At 38.5% G+C, this 27,245-nt stretch overlaps 2 protein-coding genes across 2 annotated transcripts in view; one reads left to right on the top strand and one right to left on the bottom strand.

The window, feature by feature from the left end:
* Nucleotides 1–4,821, top strand: part of LOC115209292 (N-acetylgalactosamine kinase) — a 38,056-nt gene extending 33,235 nt beyond the window's left edge. Inside the window, exons 9-10 of the mRNA XM_029777622.2 lie at nucleotides 370–571; nucleotides 4,534–4,821. Coding sequence (XP_029633482.1) covers nucleotides 370–571; nucleotides 4,534–4,747 — 416 coding nt within the window. The 3' untranslated portion in view covers nucleotides 4,748–4,821. The remainder of the gene's footprint in view (nucleotides 1–369; nucleotides 572–4,533) is intronic.
* Nucleotides 4,822–5,573: 752 nt separating this feature from the next.
* LOC118762651 (protein FAM227B-like) overlaps nucleotides 5,574–27,245 on the bottom strand; it is a 110,287-nt gene continuing 88,615 nt past the window's right edge. Inside the window, exons 10-15 of the mRNA XM_036501572.1 lie at nucleotides 26,193–26,312; nucleotides 22,818–22,960; nucleotides 17,473–17,633; nucleotides 12,346–12,428; nucleotides 6,097–10,160; nucleotides 5,574–5,630 (exon numbers count right to left, since the gene is read on the bottom strand). Of these exons, the coding sequence (XP_036357465.1) occupies nucleotides 12,392–12,428; nucleotides 17,473–17,633; nucleotides 22,818–22,960; nucleotides 26,193–26,312 (461 nt within the window). The 3' untranslated portion in view covers nucleotides 5,574–5,630; nucleotides 6,097–10,160; nucleotides 12,346–12,391. The remainder of the gene's footprint in view (nucleotides 5,631–6,096; nucleotides 10,161–12,345; nucleotides 12,429–17,472; nucleotides 17,634–22,817; nucleotides 22,961–26,192; nucleotides 26,313–27,245) is intronic.

Here is a 27,245-nt window from a genome sequence, read left to right on the forward strand (position 1 = left end):
AGGGGAAACGACAGCCGAATCTTTGTACTGCTTCTTGTTGGTTGATAGAAGTGATTCGATGTGGTCCATTGCTAAGCCGGTGTAGAGTTCTCAGAGACTACCAAATGCACGTCTGTTCACGAGGGCTGAAAGGGCCAGAGAGAGTGAGTGAATGGACTGTGGTTTTAGGGGTCAGTTTCCCGCACATGCGCATGGGGAAGACTTCCGGTGGCCACCCGGAAGTAGTCCCATTCTGCGCATGCGCGCTGAACCTTACATAGTAGCATCACTACAAGATGTATGTTTGGGTGTAAAACAGTTTTATTCTCCTACTTCTGAAGTACTTTAGTACCCCTACAATAAGTAATATATATGAAACATTTTTTGCAGTGCAACAATTCAAGCTGTATAATCGTGCCATGCATGTCTTCAGTGAAGCCAACCGTGTCCATCAGTTCAAAGCCTTCTGTGACAACCCTGATGCTGATGTAACTCAGAAGCTTGCCAAACTAATGAATGACAGTCATAGCAGTTGTCGAGACCTGTATGAGTGTAGCTGTCCAGAGCTGGACTCATTAGTGAACATTTGTCTGTGAGTAGAATTAGTGTTTCATATTCTTTTATTGTTTAACTAGTTTCACTGAGACTACACCCATGCTGGGGCATAGTATTCAAGGGTTTTAATTAACCCTTTAGTGTTTAAACCGGCCCATATCAGGCCAAAATTGTCTTCCTGTTTTATTTTTAAAACAAGCCACCTCTGACCTCTCACACCTACCCTACAAAGTCATTCTAAAAATAAACAGGGACATCATCAATATCCCAGAGTTACAAGATGCTGTACAATTAATTTAAAACAATGTGATTAAACAGGTTTTACATTTGACAGAATAATCTGAATGCTAAAGGGTTAAACATATTGACCTCTGGTTTTATTACTTCTGTTGTGTGTTTGTTTTATCACAGTTTAACAAATTGTTACGATATGTTTTCATATGGAGGGACACAACTCCCACTCTATAGTGTGTAAGTGTGTTTATACATTCTTTTATTATTTTGCTTGTTTCAAAAATTAGATTGCAGCCATGCTGATGGGGTGGGGACTACCTTCAATAGTTGTCAGTCAACAATATCAGCCCTAGCATTTATTTTCAAGTCTGGCACTTATCAACCCTATTTGTCAAACCCCTACTTTAATGGGACACACATAAAGACTCATATACACAAATATGGATTTCTGCACAGTTGCTGTCCAAGTTTAGTATAGAAGACACTTGTCCAAGGTACTACACAGTGGAACTGAACCCAAAATCATGTGTGTAAAAAGAAGTCTTCTAAACCACACATCCATAGCAGTGGATGAATGGTATTCTCAACCCTTTGGCATTTGGATTATTCTGCCAACTGCAATGCTTCTTTGTACACATTCATCATCATTATCATTAAACACCCATTTCCTATGCTGGCATGGGTTGGATGGTTTGACTGAAAAACTGCTCAGCTGGGGAGCTGCTTCAGATTTCAGTTTGATTTGGCATGGCTTCTACAGCTTCGTAATGCCAACCACTCCAAGAGTGTAGTGGGTGCTCTTTTACATGTCAGTTACAAAACACTGGCATCATCCATGGCTATGATCTCACTTGGCTTAACTGGTCTTTTCAAGCACGGTATATTACCAATGGTCTTTGTCACTTGCTACTGCCTCCAAGTGGCCCAAAGTTCAAAGGGTGCTTTTTACGTGTCACAGCCCATATTTCACTATTGTGTAGCATGGGTGTTCATACACAGGCATCGTACAGTCTGCCTTTCATTCTGAGAGGGAGGACCTTTGTTACCAACAGAGGTGGGAGCTCTCTGAACTTTGCCCAGTCTATTCCTATTCCAGTAGCTATGCTCTCAGAGCATTCACCTCCTCTACTGACTTGGTCACCTAGGTAACAAAAGTGAGTCCCTTAGGATTTTTGTGCATTCAGCTATACATAGCTTGCAGTGTTTTGTCCCATTGATGTAGGGGCCTGGATTTTTCAAGCAAGAGGATTTCAAATCTTTCTTCTAACCAACAGGTCATTATAGTACAGCGGCCCTGTACTATAAAGAGGCCCTAGCTGCCAGCAGTTTAGAGACCGCATCTCCTATATGCCAGAACCCAACAACCGCAAAAAGAAAAGCCACAGAAATACAATTTAGTTTACCCCCCACACACTTCTCCCTTTACACTATAATACCTATAGGTAGAATTTTCCTTAAATAAATAAACAAGCACTTCACCAACTCCCACAAGTATGGACCTATTTTCAACTGACACAATATTAGGGTCTTATTTAGTTGTGTCCCTAATGTTAAGAGTATCCTAGTTAGCACCTGTAGGTCACAGGAAGGGGTAGGTCGTTCATGCGGGATCCACAACAGTTGCCTGGTAGGAGGCCACTGTGAAAGCAAAGGAGTTGTCTATCAAGCTGAAGTATGAGTGAACCCTACCAATTCTAATAGTGAGAGTAGATATGATGACAGAACCAACAACACCACCACAGATGACAACTTTAGCAATGCCAACAACAACAACAACAGCACCAATGACACCCCGGACGGTACCATCACTAACATCGGCTACAGGAACGTCGTCTTCAACACCAGCCTTACCAACAGCTTCCCTGGTGTCCATGGACTGATTGTAGCAGCAGTAACAGACCCAGTGCCAACACCAACTATGTCAACGGCAGGGCCCTAGCTGAAGCACCGGTAGAAGCTCGACTAATGACACTTCTTGTAGCAGTGGCAGCATCTCCATAACGAGCAATGGCAATAGTATTACCAATGCCACCACCACCCTCACCTTCACCAACACCACCAGCCCCAGCTGCAGCAACAGCACTGTTGATGACAACAGCAGCAACAACAGCATCAGCAACAAAGCAACACATGCGGAGGTGGTAACATTACTGATGCAACCACCATTTCCAGCGGTACCAACACCAGCAGCCCCAGCTCCAACATCAACAACATCAACAGTAGCAGTTACAACATCGTCAACAGCAGCAGCAACATCAGTGACAGCAATGGCAGCAGCAGTGGAGGCGCAATGGCCCAATGGTTTGGGCAGCAGACTCGCGGTCAAAGGATCGCAGTTTCGATTCCCAGACCGGGCGTTGTGTGTGTTTATTGAGCAAAAACACCTAAAGCTCCACAAGGCTCCGGCAGGGGATGGTAACGACCCCTGTTGTACTCTTTCGCTCCAACTTTCTCTCACTCTTTCTTCCTGTTTCTTTTCCCCGATTTCCTACGCAACCGCTGAGCATGGTTGCGCATTCATCCATCTGTTGATGCTCTCGGTGTCGGGAGTTGACCTGCTTTCTCTTCTGCGGGTCTTACGAATAGCAAAGGACCACGTTTTGGACATCTAGGACAAAGACCGCTTCACTCAGCAAAACAGCAGCAGCAGTGGCAACAACAACAACAATAATAGGTACAGCACCAACATCGCACATCCACGGAAATACATTGGTTGTTGTACTGGAAATTCGTTCAAGAAACATTTTTCCAACCATCGATCCACCTTCAGAGTCCCAGAAAGGAGATACATCATTGGCCAGCCACGTTTGGCAACTAAAAGATGACAGAGTTCCACACTCGATCTCATGGAAAATCCTCAAAAACCAAGGCTCTTACATCAGTGGGATGAAACGCTGCAAGCTATGCATAGCCGAATACACAAGGGGCTATACTTAACTCCAGAATGGAGATTTTCAGGCCATGTTTGCATTTTAGATTTCTGCTGCCCTTTTGGGAACTGCTGGAAGTTGATAGCTAACGGGAGAGGGAGATAATCCATACTTTCCCCTCCATATTTTAAAAAGGTCATAGGCCAACGGGTTTGGGGCCTGATGATATGCCATAAAGTTAAACCCTTTATAGACAGGAAACCCAGGGTAACCCTATAAACTGGCCTTCACCAGGAAAATATATTATATATACATACACACACATACACCTCTGTGATGTGCTTTATTCTTTTGTCTCATTGGACAACAGCTGTGCTGGGGAACCATCTTCAATGTTTTTATCTGAGCATAAAACTTGTAAGTTACAGAATATAAAGACATGCACACACATTAGCATTTAAATTAAAACTCATCTCTTAATTAAAAATTTTATCAAGTATTTTTTTCTTTTGATTTGTGATAGTATACTGAAATGTCAAAATATTTGTGGAATAATGTTATAATAGAATGGTTGTATACTGTCAATCTAACATGAACATGACAGTAGGGGGTTACACCACCGCTGTTTAGCACTAGGAAGCATCGACGCTTCCTGATGGCTTTGACAATAATGTGTCAAAGCCATCAGGAGGTGTCGACGCTTCCTAGGGCTAAACAGCGGTGGTGTAACCCCCTACTGTCATGTTCACGTTAGATTGACAGTATACAACCATTCTATCGCCCCACCACCGTACATATCTCTATGAGATATTTAGAAATATAATATTTCTAATGTTATAATAGATTTTTTTCATTCCAGCTAAGTTTTTTTAAACTTCTTTTTTTGTTTTCTCAGGCAATCTGGTGCTCTGGGAAGTCGTTTAACTGGTGCTGGATGGGGTGGTTGTGCTGTGTCTATGGTGCCTACTGAACAACTCAAAAGTTTTATGGAGAATGTAAAGACCAAGTATTATCAATCAGACTCAAAGCGGGCTGGCAAAGTGACTGAATCACTTTTTGCTTCAAAGCTAGGAAATGGTGCTGCAGTGTATGAACTGACACAGAATTAATACTATTCCATTAAAATGATTATGTGGTTCTTTTTATATTTTTTTAATAAAAGTAAAAATTATATATATATATATATATATTTGAAAATTTGGGGACTAAAAAGTAAAATGTGAGAAAATAATGAATATACACATCAAATAGAAAAATATTTTTCTATGGGAATTTATATTATATTGTTATATTACAATAAGTTTACAAAGCTTTCTTAAAATTAAATGGGTAAATATTCCACATGACCATCTGTACATACAGAAATGTCTCATGAAGCATCAAGGAAATCCTAGATATAATTATGACAAGATATCTCATGATTAGAACTTAATGGAACTTAATGTTTAAACAATTGTGGATTAATTTCAAATTTGATAAATATTTTGTATGTATGTTTTAAACATGTGGAAGCAGCAAGTTACAAAAAGGCAAATTTTCTCATTTAACCCTTTCATTACTGTATTTATTTTGAGATGCTCTGAGTTTCTTTCAATTATTTTAAATATGACAAAGAATTTAGTAAAATAGCATCGTTATCATTAAGCTGGTGTTAGGAACATAAATTGTGACTAAGGTTTGGTGGAAGATTTTAATTCAAAACTTATGAAAACAAGACATTTTACCACGGAGCCAGTGCAGGTTTTGGCCGGGTTAGTAACAAAAGGGTTAAGAGGGAGTGGTGAATTTTCTTTGTTACATTTTCTCCAATTTCTATAATTTAAATGATACAACTGTAACATTTGGTTTATCTTCCTTTTTATATTAATAATTCAAGAGATTCATGTAAAGTAGGGAATTGAAGTGCCCTGAAATTTCAGTATTTTATTTTGTGTCTTCACATTCCAAATCTTGTTAAGTATGAACTTCTTTGTTTTTGATAAAATAAGTAACCTGTTGGGGCAAGTGAAATCGAAATCGAAATCGAAATTGAGCCAATCCTATGACTGGCACCCGGCAGATGCCAGGACCCCTGGACTGGTGGTACGTAAAAAGCACTATCCGAATCGTGGCCGATGCCAGCGCCGCTTCGACTGGCTTCCGTGCCGGTGGCACGTAAAAAGCACCATCCAAATCGTGGCCAGCACCGCCTTGACTGGCTTCTGTGCCGGTGGCACGTAAAATGCACCGATCCGACCGTGGCCGTTGCCAGCCTCGCCTGGCACCTGTGCAGGTGGCACGTAAAAAGCACCCACTACACTCACGGAGTGGTTGGCGTTAGGAAGGGCATCCAGCTGTAGAAACATTGCCAGATAAGACTGGAGCCTGGTAAAGCCTTCTGGCTTCCCAGATCCCCGGTCGAACCGTCCAACCCATGCTAGCATGGAGAACGGACGTTAAACGATGATGATGAAGTAACAATTATGCACCAATAGGAGCAAAGATTTCAATTTCCTACAGCCTTCTGCAAATATGTTGCCTTGTCCCAATGTTCAGAAAATAGTATTGCAGATGGCAAAAGATAATGAAGCAAAAGAAATGGTTGATTTTCAGATTAATTCCTTACAGTAATTAATTTTGTCAAATCTTATTAAGCTTAACTTTAAGGTGGGGTTGATTAATTATCAGTTAAATTCTAGAGTTGATTTAATTATATAGACATCAAGCCAATGAGGAAGCTTCCACATAGTGGCTTAATCCACTAGAAACAGTGACCATATTTTCCTCATATCATACTGTATTATCTTTAAAAAGAGGACACATTGTTTAATTTCAATTAGTCTTAATCATCATAAGGTGTCATATTTCCAAATATCTTCATTTGTCCCAGTCTGATTTGAACTAAAATTTGGTGCCAATCAGGCTGAACTGATCAAAACATTGTGTAAATATAAATATGTATTTTGAAAATAAAGATTTTCATCTGGGATATTATCATTACTCAATAGTCTGAAAACTTAATTCGTTTAAACAAATGTTTTTTATACGTCTCATGAATATATCTGAAGACAAAAAATAATTTAGAGAAACATTTCGCATTTTTTTGCTTTTATAAAACAGCTGCATCAAGAGGTGCAAATCCCTAATTGTAGAAGGGACATGTGGAAGGGGTAAGCCCAGTAAGATGTGAGACAAAGTGGTGAGAAAAGATCTGCAGACATTGGGACTCAGAGTGGATGACAGGCAACCGAGACTCCTGGTGGTTCGCTGTGCTTGAAATGACACATCAGAATAAGTAAAAGCATGGTTGTCCTTGCATATGTTGGTTTGGATGTTGTGGCTGTCAACATATTCTCCCTTATCCTCTCCAACTCCTTCAACCCAATGTCTCTGAGTCTTGTCATACAAGTGTTCTCTTCAGTGATGACAGGAAAAACTAGGGTGTACATATCCCACTTTCTTCTGTCACCACTATCTGCAATTCAGTCTCCTGCTCACACTGCACTGAATGAACAGACACACTATAGCATAGAGTAAGGCCTAGTATTAGAGGGCAGAAGGCAACCCCAACAGTGCTGCTGCCATGATAAAATGCACCCAGTACTCTATAAACTGGATGGTAAACAGAGATAGCATAGGATTGAGAGGACCCTTTCGTCTTGTTGGTTTCATAAACTCTATAGTACTGACACCATGATAAAACATACAATCCACTCTGCAAAGTGGTTGGTATAGGAAGAGTATTCAGCTAAGGAAACCAAGGTAAAATTAATCACATAAAATTCATAGTCCTCCAACTTATCTAAGAGGGCAATAAATCCAAATAAGAACAAACACTGTGATGACCTGTGGGATGGACAAAAATGGATGTCAAGCAAATTTAATCTATGCTATTTAGTTCCATCTTGGATACACATTTGGACTGTGTGGAGCTAGCTGTTAGAAGAGGGAGTGTGCAAAAGCCTTGCAAACCTGCTCAGACACTTTCAGTCATCTGAGCAGTACTGACTGGGGTTTTCCAAATGTACTGGTGTAGACATGGACAAACCACAGGTCATATCTAGATAGAATATTTTGCAGGCCAATTGATAAGGATTGTATAAGTTGTCCACTTTTTAAAATTAACAGCTACACAGACCACAAATTTGGGATCTGCACAGTCAACTTAGACTTCATTGTGGGGGATCTGGGTACTGGAAGCTGAACACATCATTCCTGATGTGCCAAACTTATAGGGACCAAATTAACAAATTAGTTAAGTTGGCATTGGTGGCTCAGTTGTCAACAACAAATGGTGTGTTTGCCCTGAAAAGAGCAATTAGAGTAAAATTGATAAGGTTTAGTAAGACATTAGTGATAGAAAGGAATAAAATAGAGTGAAACTTGGAAACTTAGAAGCGGTACTTAGGAAAGGTATTGCAACCAATGTGCTGGTGGTGATTCTTCATTGCTGGACCAATTCTTCAATGCGAAGCATGAAGGATGCATTGTCAGAGCATGCTCAAGAAAATGAGAGAGCAAAAGCCGCTTGATGGGCCACAATAGCAGAGGCCCACTGTGACAACAAAGCCACAATTCAGTCTTTGGTGAGCCAAAATGGTTGCATGGTACTTGAGCCTTAGTAGATGTGAGTGGCACTTCAACAGCACTTCAGTGATCAAAGTAAACAGCCACCTATCGGAACCATTTTGCATTGCATGTTCGGTCCATCAGGACTGCCCACTGCCACCTTTTCTGTATTTGCTGGCTCTCAAGTCAATGTTGTGGAAGCTGGAACAGTTGAGGGACATCCCTTTTGAACTGGGACTCAAGAGGGCAGTGTCAGTGTATGCAGAAGATGTCACCATCATTGTGTCGGATGCTTCCAAAGTGGAGATGGTCAGCTTCATTGCAAAGGAGTATGAGTCGGTTGCAGGGGTCAAAATCAATGCTGACAAGTTAGTGAGCTTGTGAAGGAGCACCTAGAGAGGCAGATCGATGCCATCAGATGGTGTTGTCAGACATTGGACTGACAAACCAGTTAAACTATCTGGGGTTGGGTTTGGTCCCAACCTCCAGGTGGATAAGAACTGGGATGAATAGGATGGCCAGTCTTACTCAGAAATGGGCAAAGGTGGTGAATGCCTACATTGTCCCCATCATCATTTATTGCCTGATCATTGTGCCTTGTCCCTATTATTGTTTGATTAGGTTGGAGCATTTCCTGTTTATTTTCTTGTGGAATGAATACATTCCACTGGTCAGGCAGTCAATCTACTGTCAGCACCTGTTGCATGGTGGCTTAGGCATGCCATGGCTTCTGATGTGCAGACATGTGCTCAGGTTGCACCACCTGCAAAGATTTCTTGATGCTGAGCATATATGGGCTCCATTTGGGAGACACATTTTTCTGCAGCTCAAGTCTTAGACAGAGCTGCAGTCTTAGGTGAAGGATTGACTGAGACTGGGTGTCTGGCACCTAGAATGTCACCAGGCACTCAGGCAATAGGATCAGTGGATCTTCCACTTTAGCTGCATATAGAGGATTAGTGGCAGGGAAGTGCAGCATCCTTGGGGAGACCCTGGGTGTTGATGAAAATAAACAGTCTAGTCTGTTCCAGTGAACTTTTTGGTCAGGGACTACTATAGATAATTTTCAGACGTCTTTGGCCAGGAAGTACTACCAGTTCAGGATAAACTCCATCGGCTCAGATGTGCTGTCAGACAGGCTTGACCAAGGTGCACGTAGAGTAACAAAACAATTCTGCATGCCTTCATTCAGTATCTGGGCATCGATGGCTTGTGGAGTTATGTTGAACAGCTGTTGTCACATGTGGGACAGACCCTTCTGTCAGCTGAGTTTATAGTGATGATTGCCCTGCTGCCCTCCAGCGGTTGTGGCAAAAGAGATTTTCTGGTGGACAAGGCTGAAAGGAATGATGACAGAGACATTCCCCTATGGTAGAGCTGACATCAACTGTTTCAAGTTTTACTTGAAAAGGAAAGGGTGGAGAGGGAGGTGTTGTCCTCGAGTAAATTTATTAAAAGGTGAATGAAAGTTGTGAAAATGGCTTGAGTGGGTCGTACCACTCTGAGTGTAAACCTGTGTATATGTAGTTAAAAACTTTAACACTTGTATAAGTTGGCTGTTGTCAATGCTTTTTCTGCAACCACTATCATCACTTGCTACATTATCAAAAGTCAACCAAAAATATGGATATAAACTCTCGTTTTATCTTTTGGGAGTTTATGTTCTATTTTTACAGCATCAGCAGTGTTGGCTGACAAGTCAGAAAAGGATTGCTATTTCATCTACAGTGTTACCTATGCAAGTATGGAAGAACAGAGGTAAAAATGAAGGCAATGATGATGATGATGATGAATCTGGTCGAAGAAGGAAGAAAAGAAGTGGTAGGAAACAAGATGTGATTATTTGGCCACACTTTACATAAAAAGAGTATTATTTTTAGGCCAGGTCATCTCATATATTATTCACATCACTGGCCAAAGTCAGTGCTTGTCTATTAGTTCTGCAATCGCCATTCTGATCTTCAAATTTTCAGCCTGGAAAAGACAAACCAACATTGTATAAGGATTTCTTTTGACTATGGAAGCAAGATGTCAGCAAATTAAGTTTTTAGATAAATATATTTCAAACAGAATGCGAACCTATAGATGAAAGTTTGTAACAGCTACTATGTTTCTCTTGTACCTGTATTTCAAAGGGCCGGCCTTGTCACTCTCTGTGTCACACTGAATATCCCCGAGAACTACGTTAAGAGTACACGTGTCTGTGGAGTGCTCAGCCACTTACACGTTAATTTCACGAGCAGGCTGTTCTGTTGATTCGGATCAACCGGAACCCTTGTCGTCATAACCGACAGAGTGCTTCCATCCACTGCAAATCTTCCACAAACACTACACTACTTTCTCTGTTAATATTTTGGAATTCCACTACACTTCCTGTATATTCATTGTTTGTAGTATTTCTTTCAAGCATAGAACCAAACTATATCTAACCTACTTTAATTCTGTTTCTAATTAACTAGACTATAACCCTTTCCATAACTTTCATGACCTGCTTCAGCAATTTGATATCACGGTAATTACTTCTGTTTAAGGCCATACATACTTTGGGGTGTACACCTCTTCCCCAACACATCAACTAGCTGTTACAACTAGTTTCTACCACAACACTCTCTTTTACTCTTTTACTCGTTTCAGTCATTTGACTGTGACCATGCTGGAGCACCGCCTTTAATCGAGCAACTCGACCCCGGGACTTATTCTTTTGTAAGCCCAGTACTTATTCTATCAGTCTCTTTTGCTGAACCGCTAAGTAACGGGGACATAAACACACCAGCATCGGTTGTCAAGCAATGCTAGGGGGACAAACACAGACACACGCATATATATATATATATATGCATATATACAACAGGCTTCTTTCAGTTTCCATCTACCAAATCCACTCACAAGGCATTGGTTGGCCCGAGGCTATAGTAGAAGACACTTGCCCAAGATACCACACAGTGGGACTGAACCCAGAACCATGTGGTTGGTAAACAAGCTACTTACCACACAGCCACTCCTGCGCCTTGAGAATCTGCCGCAAAATCTTATTTATCCAAAACCAATACATGGAAAGCTTGTAAAAAAAGTATATTCTGACCCATACCAGTCTGTACAATCCATATCACAGCATTATCTTCCTTTAGTTATAATTCTCTCCCATCAAATTGGTTGTACTATTGTTGCACTGGTGCCACCACAAATGACTGTCTTTACTTCTCATCTGAATATGTGAATTTCAGATGCATTTGCAGCTTCTCATCAAACTTCTAATGATTTGGATATTCTCTCTTTAAAAAATCCTCTTTTGTAAATTTGTATGTTTGTTTGTTGCAGTCTTTTCTTTGTCTCCTTTGATACTTTTTTTTTGAGAAATATTTGACCCACCTGAGTCTCTGCACTTTCTTTTCATATCCTCATACAGTTACAAAAGGCTTGTTTTCAAGTTTCCATACCTGAATTTTCCAACTGATGCTCTTTCTTCAACAACCTCTCCTAATATGTTTAATCCTCTCTTTTTGCCACCAAAGAACTTGGCACCTCAATTTCTTTCCGGTACCTATTGTAACATAGTTTTCAGTGTTTCTAACTTCACTTCACCCTTCAGATTCAACTCAACACAAAAAAAAAAAACCCCACCTAATTGATTATTCAGTATTCTCCATTTGTCCATTCTCCTTTTGTACAAATTGAGGGTCTTCAGTGCAATGGTCTGTAATCTGACCCAGGAACTCCCACTGTCTCTATATTGTTGGTATGGTTCTGCACTATCAACCTCTCACTATACTATGGATTTGCCTTGTGTACTGCAACATATTTTTTTACCATTATTCCTTTTTTCACACGTCTCTCAAATATTTTCAACTTGCAAATCCTTATGTCCCCTAAAAAAATCACCTTTTCAGCATCCCCTCTGGGCCCTATCTGATATAATCCAACATGGAAAAAGTATCAGTGGGTGGGTAGTCTTTTTCGTCTGTAGGCACACACTCACTAAAAGGAATAGAATCTCTTCTTACTGTCCCTTCTCACTTCTAGCACGCAACTCCACACTATATGAGACCCTGCTTATAATGAGTAACACCAAGGTACTGGTTGGGAATTTATTACCTAAATCATAGAGTTAGTGCTGGAAGTGAAGTTGATGCTAACAGCATTACAATAAAAACTGTATTACCTATTCTTATTAACATCATCATAGTTTCTCTGGGAATAAAAGAACTCTATAATTTTATTTTGTTCAAAAATATTTTCTCTGGAGTAAGACATTAAGGAAAGGAACAGTAGAAAGGTGTGAAATAAGCCTGAAAGGATAAGAAACAGATTCTGTGGCAGTTATTCCATACATTAGCAATCTGACAGCCATCTAACAAATAAGCTGCAAACTTTTAAATATATTCAACTTTGTAGATATTTGTTATCAAAAGAGGCATAGAAGGCTACTATATATACTGAAGCCATAGAAAGATAGATATGAGATCAACAATTATAATGAACCTACATAATTTACAATTAGTTATCAATTAGTATGCAACACTGTAATTGATTAGAGCACAAAATGTTCTTTTAATAAATTTAGGATTCTGCAGTTCATTCTTGACAGATCTTGACTGTTAGAGATTTCCTGATCATTCCAGTATTGCTCAAGATGCTGAATAGATCTGCTGGTTAACCCATACTTTCAAAATACCCTTTATGTGATCCAGACACTCAAAGAATTCAATAATCAATGTAGACTTTCAAAGATTCAGACAGTCAATAATCAGTCAAAAGAATCAGTAGCTGTAAAGATTAATCCAAACCAAGATTAAATTGGTCTCCAATAAAGGTTGAAGAATCAAGATACTCAAATCATTTTCCTTATTACATCCACAGAAATTAATCAGTCACAGTTCTTCTTGAAGAATTAAAATATAAAGTGAACACAGTAATTTCCCTTATTCATTGTATGGAATGCAATTTGATTCTCATCAAATTCAAGAAATTGACAGAAAGTGTTCTTCTTTTTAACACTCACTGCAAGTAATTTTATATTCATCAGAATTGTAATATCACAGCCACTGTGCAGTATCTTTATATATAAAAGAGAGGTTGTGTGCTGTCTGTCTCCTACGATTTAGATTCCTAACTACTCCCACATTTTGCGGTGCAGTTTAACCAAAACTGGGTATCTTATAGTCGTGATTCATATCGAGCCCTTCTGGGTATTAGCGCACGTCTACGATGAGTCTACAATTTAAAAAAATTTACCATCATATTTTTCCTATTTTTAATGCATTTTTGGCATATATAAGGGAAGTAACTCTCTAAAAATTTATTATTAAATCTCAGAACGTAAAAAACTACAGTAACACCCCCCCCTTTGTGGTTAGCCATATTGAGATGGCTATTATACTTTACATCTCTAAAAATGCTTATATAGTTATTTCCCTTACAAACCCGAGCAATGCCGGGCGATACTGCTAGTATTTTATAAAACATAAGTAAGAGCAATATTAAACAAAAAGACCATGAATTCAAATCTTGTTAGAGCCTTCCTATAACAAGTCCATTCTCTTAGTCTGTCAAGCAGCTGCAAAATATGTGTCTTCATTGCTAATTCATTGTCAAATATAAAAATGAGCACAGTCTACAAGCTACAGATTCAGGAGTCAATGCACATGTTCAAATGTGTGTGTGTATTTGTACATGGGTGTTTGGTTAAGAAGCTTGCTTCCCAACCACATGATCTTGGGTTCAGTCCCAGTATACAACACCTTGCCGAACCGCTAAGTGACGGGGACGTAAACACACCAGCATTGGTTGTCAAGCAATGCTAGGGGGACAAACACAGGCACACAAACATATACACACACATATACATATATATACATATATACGACAGGCTTCTTTCAGTTTCCGTCTACCAAATCCACTCACAAGGCACTGGTCGGCCCGGGGCTATAGCAGAAGACACTTGCCCAAGATGTCACGCAGTGGGACTGAACCCGGAACCATGTGGTTGGTTAGCAAGCTACTTACCACACAGCCACTCCTGTGCCTTTCTATCAATATTTTTTTCAAATTATGTTTGGTTATTCCACCCACATCACTGTACCTTTGTATAGTTGTCTCTTCAGGATTATCTTTTCTCCATATTTTATTAGATAATGCTCTAGCCACAACATCATCATCATCATTGTTCGACCGTGGTCGAGACAATGGAATTTACCATGCTACGCCGGACTTCACGGTCCATCATGGCATTACGGAGGTCCTGTTGCTGGATGCCTGTATCCCTAGAGATTACATCAGGGTAGGAGAGTGTGCGCCCTCTGGTATTGCCAGTAGATGGCTTCCAGAGGAGAAGAGGAGAAATTACCTCTTTTTCAGCTCTACAACAATGTCCAGCAAACTGGACTCTTCTACCTTTCACAAGAGATGACACAGGTGGTAGTTTCCCATATATTTGCATTTTGGTTGGATGGCGCTTCCACGAGAGATTTTGAGCTCCCATAAGGAGGCGAGTGTAGGTTCCATCCAACCGCCTCTCAAGCTTCTTTGATAACGTCCAGGTTTCTGAGCCATGTAGTAGAATTGGTTCGACTGTGGCTTTGAAGATTTCAAGTTTGAAGTCTCTACTTAGATTTGATGACCAGATCTCATGCATGTCATTACAGGCTGACCAGGCCATACCCTTTCTAGTTAGAAAGTCTTTTCCAGATGATGATATGTATGACCCAAGATATTTGTAATCAGAAATTATGTCTCAGAGTTCGGTAATATTATGAGAATATTTTCAGATAGCTATTTATGATATGAGTAGCATCCTCAATTTTGATTCCACAGAGCCTGCATCAGACGTTGCAAGTAAAGGATTTACCTGCAACCTTATCACTTTTTTTTTTTTTTCTAGTTTCAGCTCAGAGCTGCGGCCATGCTGATGCACCGCCGTTAAAGTGTGGTGAAAGAGTACAGCAGGGATCACCACCCCCTGCCAGAGCCTCGTGGAGCTTTTTAGGTGTTATCGCTCAATAAACACTCACAACGCCCGATCTGGGAATCAAAACCGCGATCCTACGACCGCAAGTCTGCTGCCCTAACCACTGGGCCATTGCGCCTCCACTGTACATCAAGTATTTCAAGGCTGCGTCCTACAGATGAATTGCAAAATGAGAACCTATATCTGGGTTGTTAGTCCAAGGAGTGACTACTTTAGTTGCCAATGTTGCTGTCACATTGAATCCTATAGGAAATATAGCCATGCATGCAACCTCTCTTTCGATAAGTTGTTGAGGCAGTGGTGTTTAACTTCTCTGAAGCTCCTTTTCACTTTCATGATGTTATCCACGTATACAAACTTGATTATTGGCAGGACTTCAACATTTGGTAGTTGGTAGATGTTGCTGAAGGGATGTAATATCACGTTAAATAATAGTTGGTGTTGATGTTAAACCTCTGCCACCTTGTTTTCATTTCAAGAATAGGTGTTCTACATCTGTTGATCTGGAAAATCCAGGTAAGGATTAACAGCCCATCAATAGCCCAGATCTCATCCGGCATCCACTCAAGTAGCCTGAATATTAATAGTAGCACTGGTACAGCAAACATATTGAGGGCTAATCAATTCATTGCATGTAGAAAGTTCCAAGGACCATATTTTCTTTATCCTGGTGTTGTATTCCCTAATTATGTGGTCTTTTCCATCAAAGGAAATGTTTTCAGATATCATAGAAATAGCCAGGCCATTGATAGTAATATTTCTAGATGGACTTGAATATCTTCCTCACTTAACAATATAAGAATATTTATCCTGGCCAACTCCATTCCTATATTTTTTTAAGAATATCAAAACTAGGCCGTGTTCCTTTATACCATCTATATTCTTAGCATATATTTTCAGATCATCCAAAAAGAAGTAATGTGTTAGGTTAGTGTTTCTATCTTCCTGTGGACCAATTGCATATCCTTTAGATTTCATGAACAAAAAGGACTGGGAGGTTACTGAAAGTATAAACAGCATTATGAGATGGTCACTTTGAAATACCTCCATAATACTCTATTCTATCAGTAAAAGTATGACCTCTTCCTGTCTTTAACTTCAAAATGGTGGCCTAGGAGGAAGTCAGGTTGTCTATGGTTGTGATAATTGTATCTGGAATTATCTATGTATTATACCTACCTGCCTATTTGTCTACCTATCTTTCTACAAATACATACATGGTTGGTATATATATATATATATATATATAACAGGAAGGTTTACGAAAATAAACAAAAGACGAAGGCAGGTGGAGTACAAACAAATAATGTATTAGTATGGCGCTCAGGAATAGAAATAAAACAAGTCTTTTACGTTTCGAGCCTCTGCTCTTCAACAGAAAGATACACAGAAAAGAAACAAGGAGAGAAAAAAATGCGTGTAGGGGCTAACGATCCAACATGGCGTTCTGTATATATATATATATATATATATATATATATATATATATATATATATATATATATATATACATATATACATATATATATATACATATATATATATATACGTATATACATATATATATATACATATATATATATATATACGTATATATACTATATATTTATAATATATATATATACTATATATATACTATATATTATATATATATATATATATAGGGAGAGTTTAATATATACTATATATATATATATAGGGAAAGTTTACAAAAAAAACAAAAGACAGGTGGTGTACAAAACAAACAGATGTATTAGTATAACGCTCAGGAATAGAAAAAGTCTTTTACGTTTTCGTTTTGAGCCTACGCTCTTCTACAGAAAGGGACACAGAAAAAACAAGGAGAGAAAAAATGTGTGTAGTGGCTAACGATCTATCATGGCGCTTAATATATATAACCCTACACAAAGAAAAAAAGAATACTGACTGTAAGATTTAAGTTATGAATTACTGTCCCATACTGACGTAAGTTTAAACTTCAATAGTACAATGCAAAGCGCTATATAAACACAGAAGAGTAGTGTAATTTGATGTTATGTGATACAAGTAGGAATCATTGAACATGATAATGTCAGTATACTGCAATGTTATTTGGTGTAGTATAGTAACGTGTAGCATACTGGAATGTCAAGATATGTCATGTGTATAGTGCAATATGCATACTTTAGAAGGGTATTTTCAACTATAGTATAATATACACAATAAGGGGAACATTATTGCTTTATCATCAGGTGTTGGAAAATGGTATCAAATATTATGTGATATCAACTATAATTTTTCTTTACTTATAGATAATCTACCAAAATTTAAAAAAAAGGATATGTCTTCTCAGTTCTTTGAAGGCGTTGAATAATTTGATTGGATGGTATCGAATAAATTGCTGACATCTTCTTGTTGTACATACAGTATTTGACCAATGGACATTGGCTGTATAAATCAAACTTCACCTTCTTCAGGCGCAGGTCATCAACTGCCACTTCTGGCTACAAATTATAACAGAAGATAACCTAAGTCTTTACCTATTAGTATTGACAGTAATAATTTTATATTCATCTCTCCCTCTCTCTCTCTTCTCTCTCTCTCTCTCTCTCTCTCTCTCTCTCTCTCTCTCTCTCTCTCTCTCTCTCTCTCTCTCTCGTAATATCAGATACAGAGAACTATATATAGAGGTTGAATTCAGAAAAATGTATACGCACACTGAATGATTATAAAGATAATGTTTATTAAAAACATTTCACTTTCAAAATTTAATACAATTTGCAGACAGAATTTAATTTTTTTATGAACATCTGTTTTCACATTGCTTGCATACAGTTTTTCAAGATCAGTGACGAAAAGTTACTGGAAAAACGATATAAAGATTTGCATTGGGACTCCCTTCATCGACAACCGGTGACTGCCGTATGCTGAAGACAGACAAATACTATGCGTGTCACCTAGGTTGACGAGGGAGGAATGACCTCCCTTTGCAAATACCATAAGGGCACAGAAAGTGTGCCTAAAGCCAGCTAGAGGAGATGTTCTCCTGGGGCTACAAGCTACAGTAACACCCACCCTTAGTGGTTAGCCATATTGAGATGGCTAGTATACCTTACTTTATCTTTTAAGTATTCTCATAAAAAAGTCTGGTAGTGTGAGGTCCAGTGAATACAGAGGGTATCCTACTGAACCTCATTATCTAATCCACTTGTTAGGGAAAATCTCATAAAGACAGGCCCTTACAATAATATGGTGGTTTAGGGGTCCCCCATCTTGCTCAAAATAAAATTCCCCATCTTCAAAATCATGTTGACAGATTGCCACAGCAATTCCAAGTAACTGAGATCAGTCACAGCACCATCAAAAATAGAATGGTTCGATTAATCCTTTTGATTATAAACTGTACCAAACTGTAACTCCTGAGAAATCAATATGTTCCTCCGTAACATACAGATTCTCAGGATTCCAGTAGGTGCAACTGCACTGTTTAATAAAGCCATTTAATTTAAATGTAACCTCATCACTCCAAGAAAATCTTTGTTGGAAAGTGTAGACCTTCAAAATATCTTGTTAAGTACTACTTGCAAAATTTCACTCTTCCATCTGTATCATCTTCATTGACAGCATGAGCTATTTTTGGAATGAAACTTTTCCAATGACAGTGCTTCAAAATAAGAAGGACACCTGATTTTGAAACTACTATCTCATGACTCACTTCCTGCACAAATTTTCTTGAACTTTGACCAGACAGTAAGTCTCTGGTACCCTTTCTTGCTTTGTGGGGCTTATTGATGCCTGTGGTCTTCTGAAACAATTTTAAGGTACCTTCCAGGAGTACATAGGAGTTATGGAATTGGTTCCTGAAATGAAGAGGGAACAAGGCTACTGGAGTTCTGTGGGGCATCCTTAAAGTCCTGAGGTACATGCCTACCCTCCAAATATTTATGAAGAGGTTGTGCAATTGCTTGAAAAGCTTCTGTCCACCATGCAAGTAGATTTCAGGTGGGACAGCATCACTGCCAGGTGCTTGAAAAGAAGTGATCAGTTAAACAGTCTATCAATTACTGGAAGGTTGGCTCCAGAGACAAGTCTGTATTTCAGCATGCTGTGGAATAGACATTATGATGTCATCATTAGTGACTGAGGTGGAGTTCAACACAGCTTTGAAGTGGTCTTTCCATCGTTTCAGGATGTCAGATTTGTCAGTTAGGAGTAACACTGTGCTATTAAGGACTATATACTTTCTTGAGACCATCATAGAAGGCTTAAGAATCCTTTCTGTCTGCAGCCTCTTGGAGTTCAGAAGCCTTGGATAACTACCAAAACTCCTTCATCTGACTAAGAGCACACTGGACCTGGCCTTTGCATTTCTTATAAGCATTCTTTCTGCTGAATGAACTTTTATCATTGATCCATGTTTTACGAGAGCTGCGCATTTTATCTATCAACTGCTGGATATGTTTGCTGTTATAATTAAACCAATCTTGATATTTAAGAACAGAAAGTCTAATAACCTCTCAGGATGCAGAGTGTGTTGCATCATGCGGAGCCTTCCAAGAAAATTCAATGTCGTCACTGATATCAATGGTGTTGAATGCAGTGTCCAACTTGTTAGAGAAATCAGCCTGCTTTTCAGGGGTTTTCAAAGGCAGAACATTCATGTGCTTAGGCACTGATGACTTTTGTAGTCTTGTGTGTTTCAGATGCAGTGTAAACTTACTATAAAGAAGAGAAAGGTCAGAGAGATAGCAGATGTTATGAAAGGAACATGTAATGTTAAAGTCTTTTATCTCTTGCTTCTTAATGATAATATAATCTATGAGATGCCAATCTTTAGATCTAAGATGTATCCAAGTAGTTTTGCAACAATTTCACTGTTGAAAGAAGTAATCATAATGTCTAGACTGAATTCCCTGCAGACAGAGAACACACACAGACTGTTGGAGTTCATTTGACCTACACCATGATGACCAAGTACACCTTTCCATGTCAGATAGCCAGAACCAAGACAAGCATTAAAATTGCCCATAACAATAAGTATAATTCCTATGTTGACAACTGAAGATGACATCATGGAGTTGGTTGTAAAAATCATCCTTTTCCTGCTCAGAGTTGGCCATGGTTGGAGCATAGCAACTGATAAGCATTGCATAAGTGTTACAATCAAGTAACATCATTAGTGTCATGATGCAATCAGAAATATCTTTGGGTTAGAGAAGGAAAGGCCCTGCCTATTTCTGTCTTGATGGCGAAACAAAACACCAGAATGGCTTGGCTCGTCCTCATTTCTTCCAGACCAGGAAAATGCATACCCACCTTGGCTTTCTTCTAACTGTGATGATCCTACAAGATGAGTTTTACTGAGTGTGGCTATATCAATGTTGTACTTTTTTAGTTCAAGGTCAACCAGTGCTGCTTATTGTTCTGGCGCTGAGTGATTGGTATAATCAAATGGGTAATTACAAATACAAAAGATGAGAGATAGGTAGAGTCCAAAGGTATAAAGTTTGAATGAGTGATTTACATGTCAGGCACAATAAAAGGGTTTGCTCATGTCGAGAGCAACAACTGCTTTTGCAAAACATCTCTAAAGTGAGAGTCCATTGGTGAGTGATATAAGAGAGTGGGTCTCCAGTGGATGTGGCTCTGTAGAAATTGTGCTGGTGATCACTAAAGAGAGAGAGAGAGTCAAGGTGATAAAGAATATCATTGTTAATGTTTATCTCCATTGCTTTGGTATTCTTTTGTTTTGAGGATTTCCATGCACTAATATTTTTGTGTCTAGGCTACTGAATCTAATGTTGTTACTTATTTTATTTTATTTATATTTATTTATTGGTTCTATATTCTTTTTCAAATACATTTTTCCTGAACTTTACCAAGAAAATATTCTCATTAGTTGACTGTCCTTAGATTTTTCTAGATCATCATTTCTCTGCAGCTTGCTTTCTTTCGCTTCTTTCTGCTGTCACTTTCATTAACCATCCTGACAATCAGTTACATTCAGCTTCATTTTCACCGAGTTTTATCTTTTATTCCATTATGTCTGTGTATGTCATTTCTTCCTCTTAGCATCTTTAACTTACCATTTCCTTTACCATTCTTCTCTACACAACAGCTGTAGCATTTACTACTTTATTCGTTTGGAGTCAATAAATGTTATTTGTTGGGCGTCACAATTATTTGAGTTACTTTAACAGAGATCATTTGTCACTGTTCATGGTCTCTTCCCCAGGCTTTTTTCAGATTTTCACATGTCAACTTTTAGAAGGAAAATTAGTCCCACAGGGATATAATTTACCAAACACCCAAAGAGACATAAAAAATATATTTGTCTCTTGCCTAAAGAGTGATGAGTTTGTGTCTTATTAATTGTGAATTTACTCTACACTTTTTACTCTTTTACTTGTTTCAGTCATTTGACTGCGGCCATGCTGGAGCACTGCCTTTAGTCGAGCAAATCGACCCCGGGACTTATTCTTTGTAAGCCCAGTACTTATTCTATCGGTCTCTTTTGCTGAACCGCTAAGTGACGGGGACGTAAACACACCAGCATCGGTTGTCAAGCGACGGTGGGGGGGACAAACACAGACACACAAACACATACACACACATACATATATATACATATATACGACAGGCTTCTTTCAGTTTCCGTCTACCAAATCCACTCACAAGGCATTGGTCAGCCCAGGGCTATAGCAGAAGACACTTGCCCAAGATGCCACGTAGTGGGACTGAACCCGGAACCATGTGGTTGGTTAGCAAGCTACTTACCACACAGCCATACAAAACATACAAGAACACATTTCCCAATTAACAATGTCACTATTACCAATATTGAATTTCTGGTCAAGTGATTGTTAGCTGCAATAAAAATTCAAGTTGTGTGTTTTCCAACAGGAACAAAAGAAAAAATCTATGTCTTAAACACACATACCACCAACAATCATACACACATAAACATGAATAATATACACAGCTGTTCGTCCTTTTCTCTATTATATGCATACACGCTAGACATTTAAACTGAGAAAGGCCAATAGACTAATCAAAGGTTTAATAAGGATAATCAATAGTTCAGTGATATCAATCAATGGTTCACTAAAAATACTAAGATTTACACATATGATTTATAAGTGGCTTATCATAAAAAGAGCCTCCATACATGTCACCTTACAGCCTAAATAAAACAAGCCATACTATCACTTCAGGGTCATACTGTCACTTATTAACTGAGAACTTTCACTTAAAATTCACATTTTAAAGCTGAACAATTTACTAAATAATTTCATTTTTTATAAATAACTTGCTATTTTGTAATTTATTGATTCCTGAATTTGGAGTCTAAAAACATTGCCTAAAGTTCTATATTAAACACACCACCAACACACACACTAAAAAAAAAAAAAAAAACGATTATTCACAAAAATCTTTGAACCAAGAAGTTTCCATTACTGTAACTATCTACCAACACCAACATCACAAGCACCATTGCCACCATAAAAGACACTTATATCCCCATTACTAGCACTACTACCTTCAATATCACCAATGGCCCCAACACTAACATCACAACCAGTATCACAACACCACCTATCTACAGCTCTAACATCACACATTACTTCTTTCATAATTAAGACATAATAGAGAAACAAAGACAGATACATAAAAGATGTTAGTGTTACCTCACGAGTTTCCTTCTGTTTTGGAGTATCTTTTGTCACAGATGCTTTATGGCCCTCTTTCACTGAAGACACCTTGAATAGAGTTTTGTTCTCCTGATATTTTTGTTGATCCTCTAAATCTTGCATGGTTATGTCTAGCTTAACTAATAAAATAAAACAGGTGTTAACTTTTATCAGATGTAATAGACAGGAGTAACACTAGCTCTATGGATGCTGACTGAATTCATGGTTACATTGTAGTATTAAGATAATGGCCGAGGGGGTGATTAGAGAGAAAAAAGGAATAAACTATTATGAAGTTCAGCTAGTAGATATGGTTAATACAATGTTTAACTTAGTGGTTGGATAGCTATTTAAAATAGCTATCCAGCAAACAGCATGCTTCAAATAATTCAAGAACAATTAAGGTGATAGCTATGAGATTAAAAAAGACGAGTAGAATGTGTTTTAATGTTGATGGAACTTGATATTCAGCTTAAACATCTGCATGTCAATGTCTACAGGAAAAATGTTGGTGAGAGGGAATCATAATTTTATCTAAATGCTTACAAAAGAGTGAACTCCACTAAAGACACCCAAGTATTAGGTGGAGGTGTTAAACTGGAATTTCATTAAGTTGAGTAACTGCATAGAAGCTCTCTTGTTGGCTTGTGGATAGAATGACTTTTATTGTGTACCTGATGTCAGTCTTGATCAAGCAGACCCATGACACATAGGTAATTAGCCAAATGACTATGTTCAACATAGAAACATCTGCAATTCTGGATATGTCATAATTTGCTGAGTCAAGGACCAAACTACACAACTCCAGCATGAAGTAATTAAGTTTATGTGGTACAGTGTTGCAGTCTGGGCATACTGTTTATCTTCATTGTCTATTCTTTTCTATCTTAATCAACTGTTTAAAATCAATATGCAATACTCACAGAGAGTGAATTGTGGTCGTCTGTAAAGCATCAACATGTCATGAAAGATCACTTTATTGCAGTATAAAGGCTCTTTCCAACCTGCATTCCATCAACATTTTCACACTTCAAAGTTTGTCTCCCACATTTTTTCTACACCACATTTATGACTTGATAGCAATTACTTGAATCACACACACTCTTGTGCAGTTGGTATCACATCCATTCTCCAATAAAATTTCATATACAAGCATATCCAGATGATGCCTAATAACTTTATGTCAAACCTGTACTATTATATAAAACAGAAAGTATGTAAAGATTCCCCAATAGGAACATCAAAAGCAGAGACACAATGTTTACATACTGAGGAAACTCATAATATTGAATCATCCCCTAAATAATGCGGTTTTTTTCAATTGCATGAACTAAAAGTTGGAGGGGGACAGGATAAACTACCTGCATCAACTTGTTATAAGAAGCAGGTAGTAATTTTACCTTGGGCTTATTCTTAGTGCAAGTTTTGAAGAGTGCAGTTCAATTTTAAGTTATTTTATCAAAGCTATAATGGAAGTGACAAAGGAACTTCTTCGGCATATTTTGCTTTATGAGTTCAAAAAAGGTAACAATGCAATGGAAAGTGTGAGGAATAGTAATGCAGTATATGGGGATTGGACAATAAGCATAAACCAACGTCAATGGTGGTTCCAGAAATTCCAAGCCAGAAACTACAGCCTAGAAGATGAGCCTCATCCTCGAAGATCTATACAGCTTGATGAGGATGTCCTGCAAACCCTGGTGGAACAAAATCCCATCGTAACTGTTGAGGAACTAGCAGAGAAGCTTGGAGTGGGTCATTCAACCATTCATTGACACCATCGGAAATGTCAGCAAATTGGGTCAATGGGTTCCTCACAAACTTTCTGAGTCTAATTGCATGCAGAGAGTGAATGTGTGCTCTTCTTTGCTGTCACAGCTCACAAATGAACCTTTTTTTGGACCAAATAGTAACTGGTAATGGGAAATGGGTTCCCTATAAAAATGTCAAGTACCAAAGACAATGGGTAGGGAAACGAGAAACACTGGCACCCCTGGCTAAAGAAAGTGTTCACCCATGTAAGGTGTTATTATCTGTTTGGTGGGATATGAAAGGTTTAGTCCACTTTGAACTTTTAGACCCAAACCAAACGATAACAAAGGAGATTTACTGTGAACAGCTTGAGTGGCTTAAGTGAGTGCTAGAAGAAAAGTGACCATCTTTGGTTTCAAAATGAAAGGTGTTCTTCCATCAGGATAATGCTTGGCTACATACTGTGAGGATGACATTCCAAAGGCTGGAGCAGTTTGAATGGGAAGCGATGACCCACCCACCATATTCGCCAGACATTGCCCCATCTGATTATCATTTATTCTGCATTCTTCAAAAGCATTTGGACAGTAAAAATATGAATTCTGTAGATGAGGCCAGAACAGTACTGGAGGAGTATTTTGCATCACAGACAAGTGAATTTTGGAAGAGGGGTCTTGCCAGTCTACCAGATAGATGGAAGAGCATTGTAGAAAATGAATGAGATTATATTTTAAATAAAAAAAAATATTGTTTATCTTAGTTTTGAAAAATAAAAGAAGTATAAAAAACTATATTATTTATGGGATGACCCAATACTATGTCCGTTCTCTACCTAAACAACACATAAGTAAAATCTTCAAACTCTTCACAAACATCAGGTTTTACATTCTCTTAAGATTTTCTTGACAACTTCACATAGGCGCAGGCGTGGCTGTGTGGTAAGTAGCTTGCTTACCAACCACATGGTTCCGGGTTCACTCCCACTGCGTGGCACCTTGGGCAAGTGTCTTCTACTATAGCCTTGGGCCGACCAAAGCCTTGTGAGTGGATTTGGTAGACGGAAACTGAAAGAAGCCCGTCGTATATATGTATGCGTGTCTATGTTTGTGTGTCTGTGTTTGTCCCCCTAGCATTGCTTGACAGCCGATGCTGGTGTGTTTATGTCCCCGTAACTTAGCGGTTCGGCAAAAGAGACCGATAGAATAAGTACTGGGCTTACAAAAGAATAAGTCCCGGGGTCGAGTTGCTCGATTAAAGGCGGTGCTCCAGCATGGCTGCAGTCAAATGACTGAAACAAGTAAAAGAGTAAGAGTAAAGAGTATCTATTATTTAGCTAAGACTGCAACCAAAAGACTGACTTTTCTTTCTAAGAGCATAACCTAAAGCAAAAGAACCACCAGTATTATAGTTGTATTAAAATATCTGGGCCAGTGCACCTAATATACAAACATTCTGAATATATATATATATATATATAAATGACAGGATATTCTGAGACCTTTTGTGAAACTGCTACCAATTTAAAGAGATTTTTTAAAAGCAGGAGGCTTGTGTAATAGCTATTTAACTAATATAGATAATTACTATAACCAGAGTAATGTAAAATATACATTTAGTTACCAGGTTTGTTAGACAAAATTGAGTTAGTCAGCATCTCAGCAATAGTCTCAGTTCTCTCTCCAGTCAGCTCAGCCATCTTATCTCGTTCTTTATTAGCAGCTCCTGGCTGGGGTGTGACTCCTGAAAATACATTTAAAAAAGAAACAAAGCTCAATACAAAAGAAACTAGCAAATAATTCTTAATTTCAGCATGATTAGAGGCACTGAAATAAGAAGATAATAAACAGGGACTGATAACAACAGGAGTAGACAATAGCATGAATAAATAATTGTAGTAATGCTGCTGTGTAAGGTTCAGCGCACATGCGCAGAATGGGATTATTTCCGGTTGGCCACCGGAAGTCTTCCTCATGCGCATGTGCAGGAAACTGACCCCTAAAACGCGGTTCGCTCATTCATTCTTTCTGGCCCAAGCAGCACTCGAGAACGGACGTGTACTGGCAGTCTCTGAGGACTTCACACCAACCAAGCAGCAAACCACAACGAATCATTTCGACTAACAAACAAGAATCAGTACTACAGATTTGGCTGTTGGTTTCCCTCCAGAGAACACGTACATTACGACGAGAAATAAACAACCATTTTGCTGTGTTCGTAGATCGCCTGACTTGTCTGTTATTTTAACTAAAGTTGAATGTGACGGGATCAGATCGGACACCCCTCCAATGATACCGAATCTAGATCCTGTTACATAATAATAGGGTGGTTGCCTAAGGTAGAAAGGCTAGAAGTATAGATACAAAACATGAAAATAAATTTTAAAAGCATAATGAAGTAAAAATGAAACTGAAAATTTCGTACTCAACTATTTAGTAAATAGATAAATGGTATGAAACATTTCCCTATAGAACAGCAATAAAGCTTAGCTTTCCAAATACCCAGAAGTCTAGTATATAAGGGGCTTGTTACAAGATAAACTATGATTATGTATTGTTATATTATCCAGAGAAGCTACTAACATGGAGTGGATGTCCCCAGAGAATACAGTAGAAATTTAGTACAATTTTTAACTATGTATTTCTATCAATAACACCTGCAAAATATGGTACAGAA

Source organism: Octopus sinensis, linkage group LG3, assembly GCF_006345805.1.
Source record: "Octopus sinensis linkage group LG3, ASM634580v1, whole genome shotgun sequence".
In the NCBI taxonomy this organism is placed as follows: domain Eukaryota; kingdom Metazoa; phylum Mollusca; class Cephalopoda; order Octopoda; family Octopodidae; genus Octopus; species Octopus sinensis.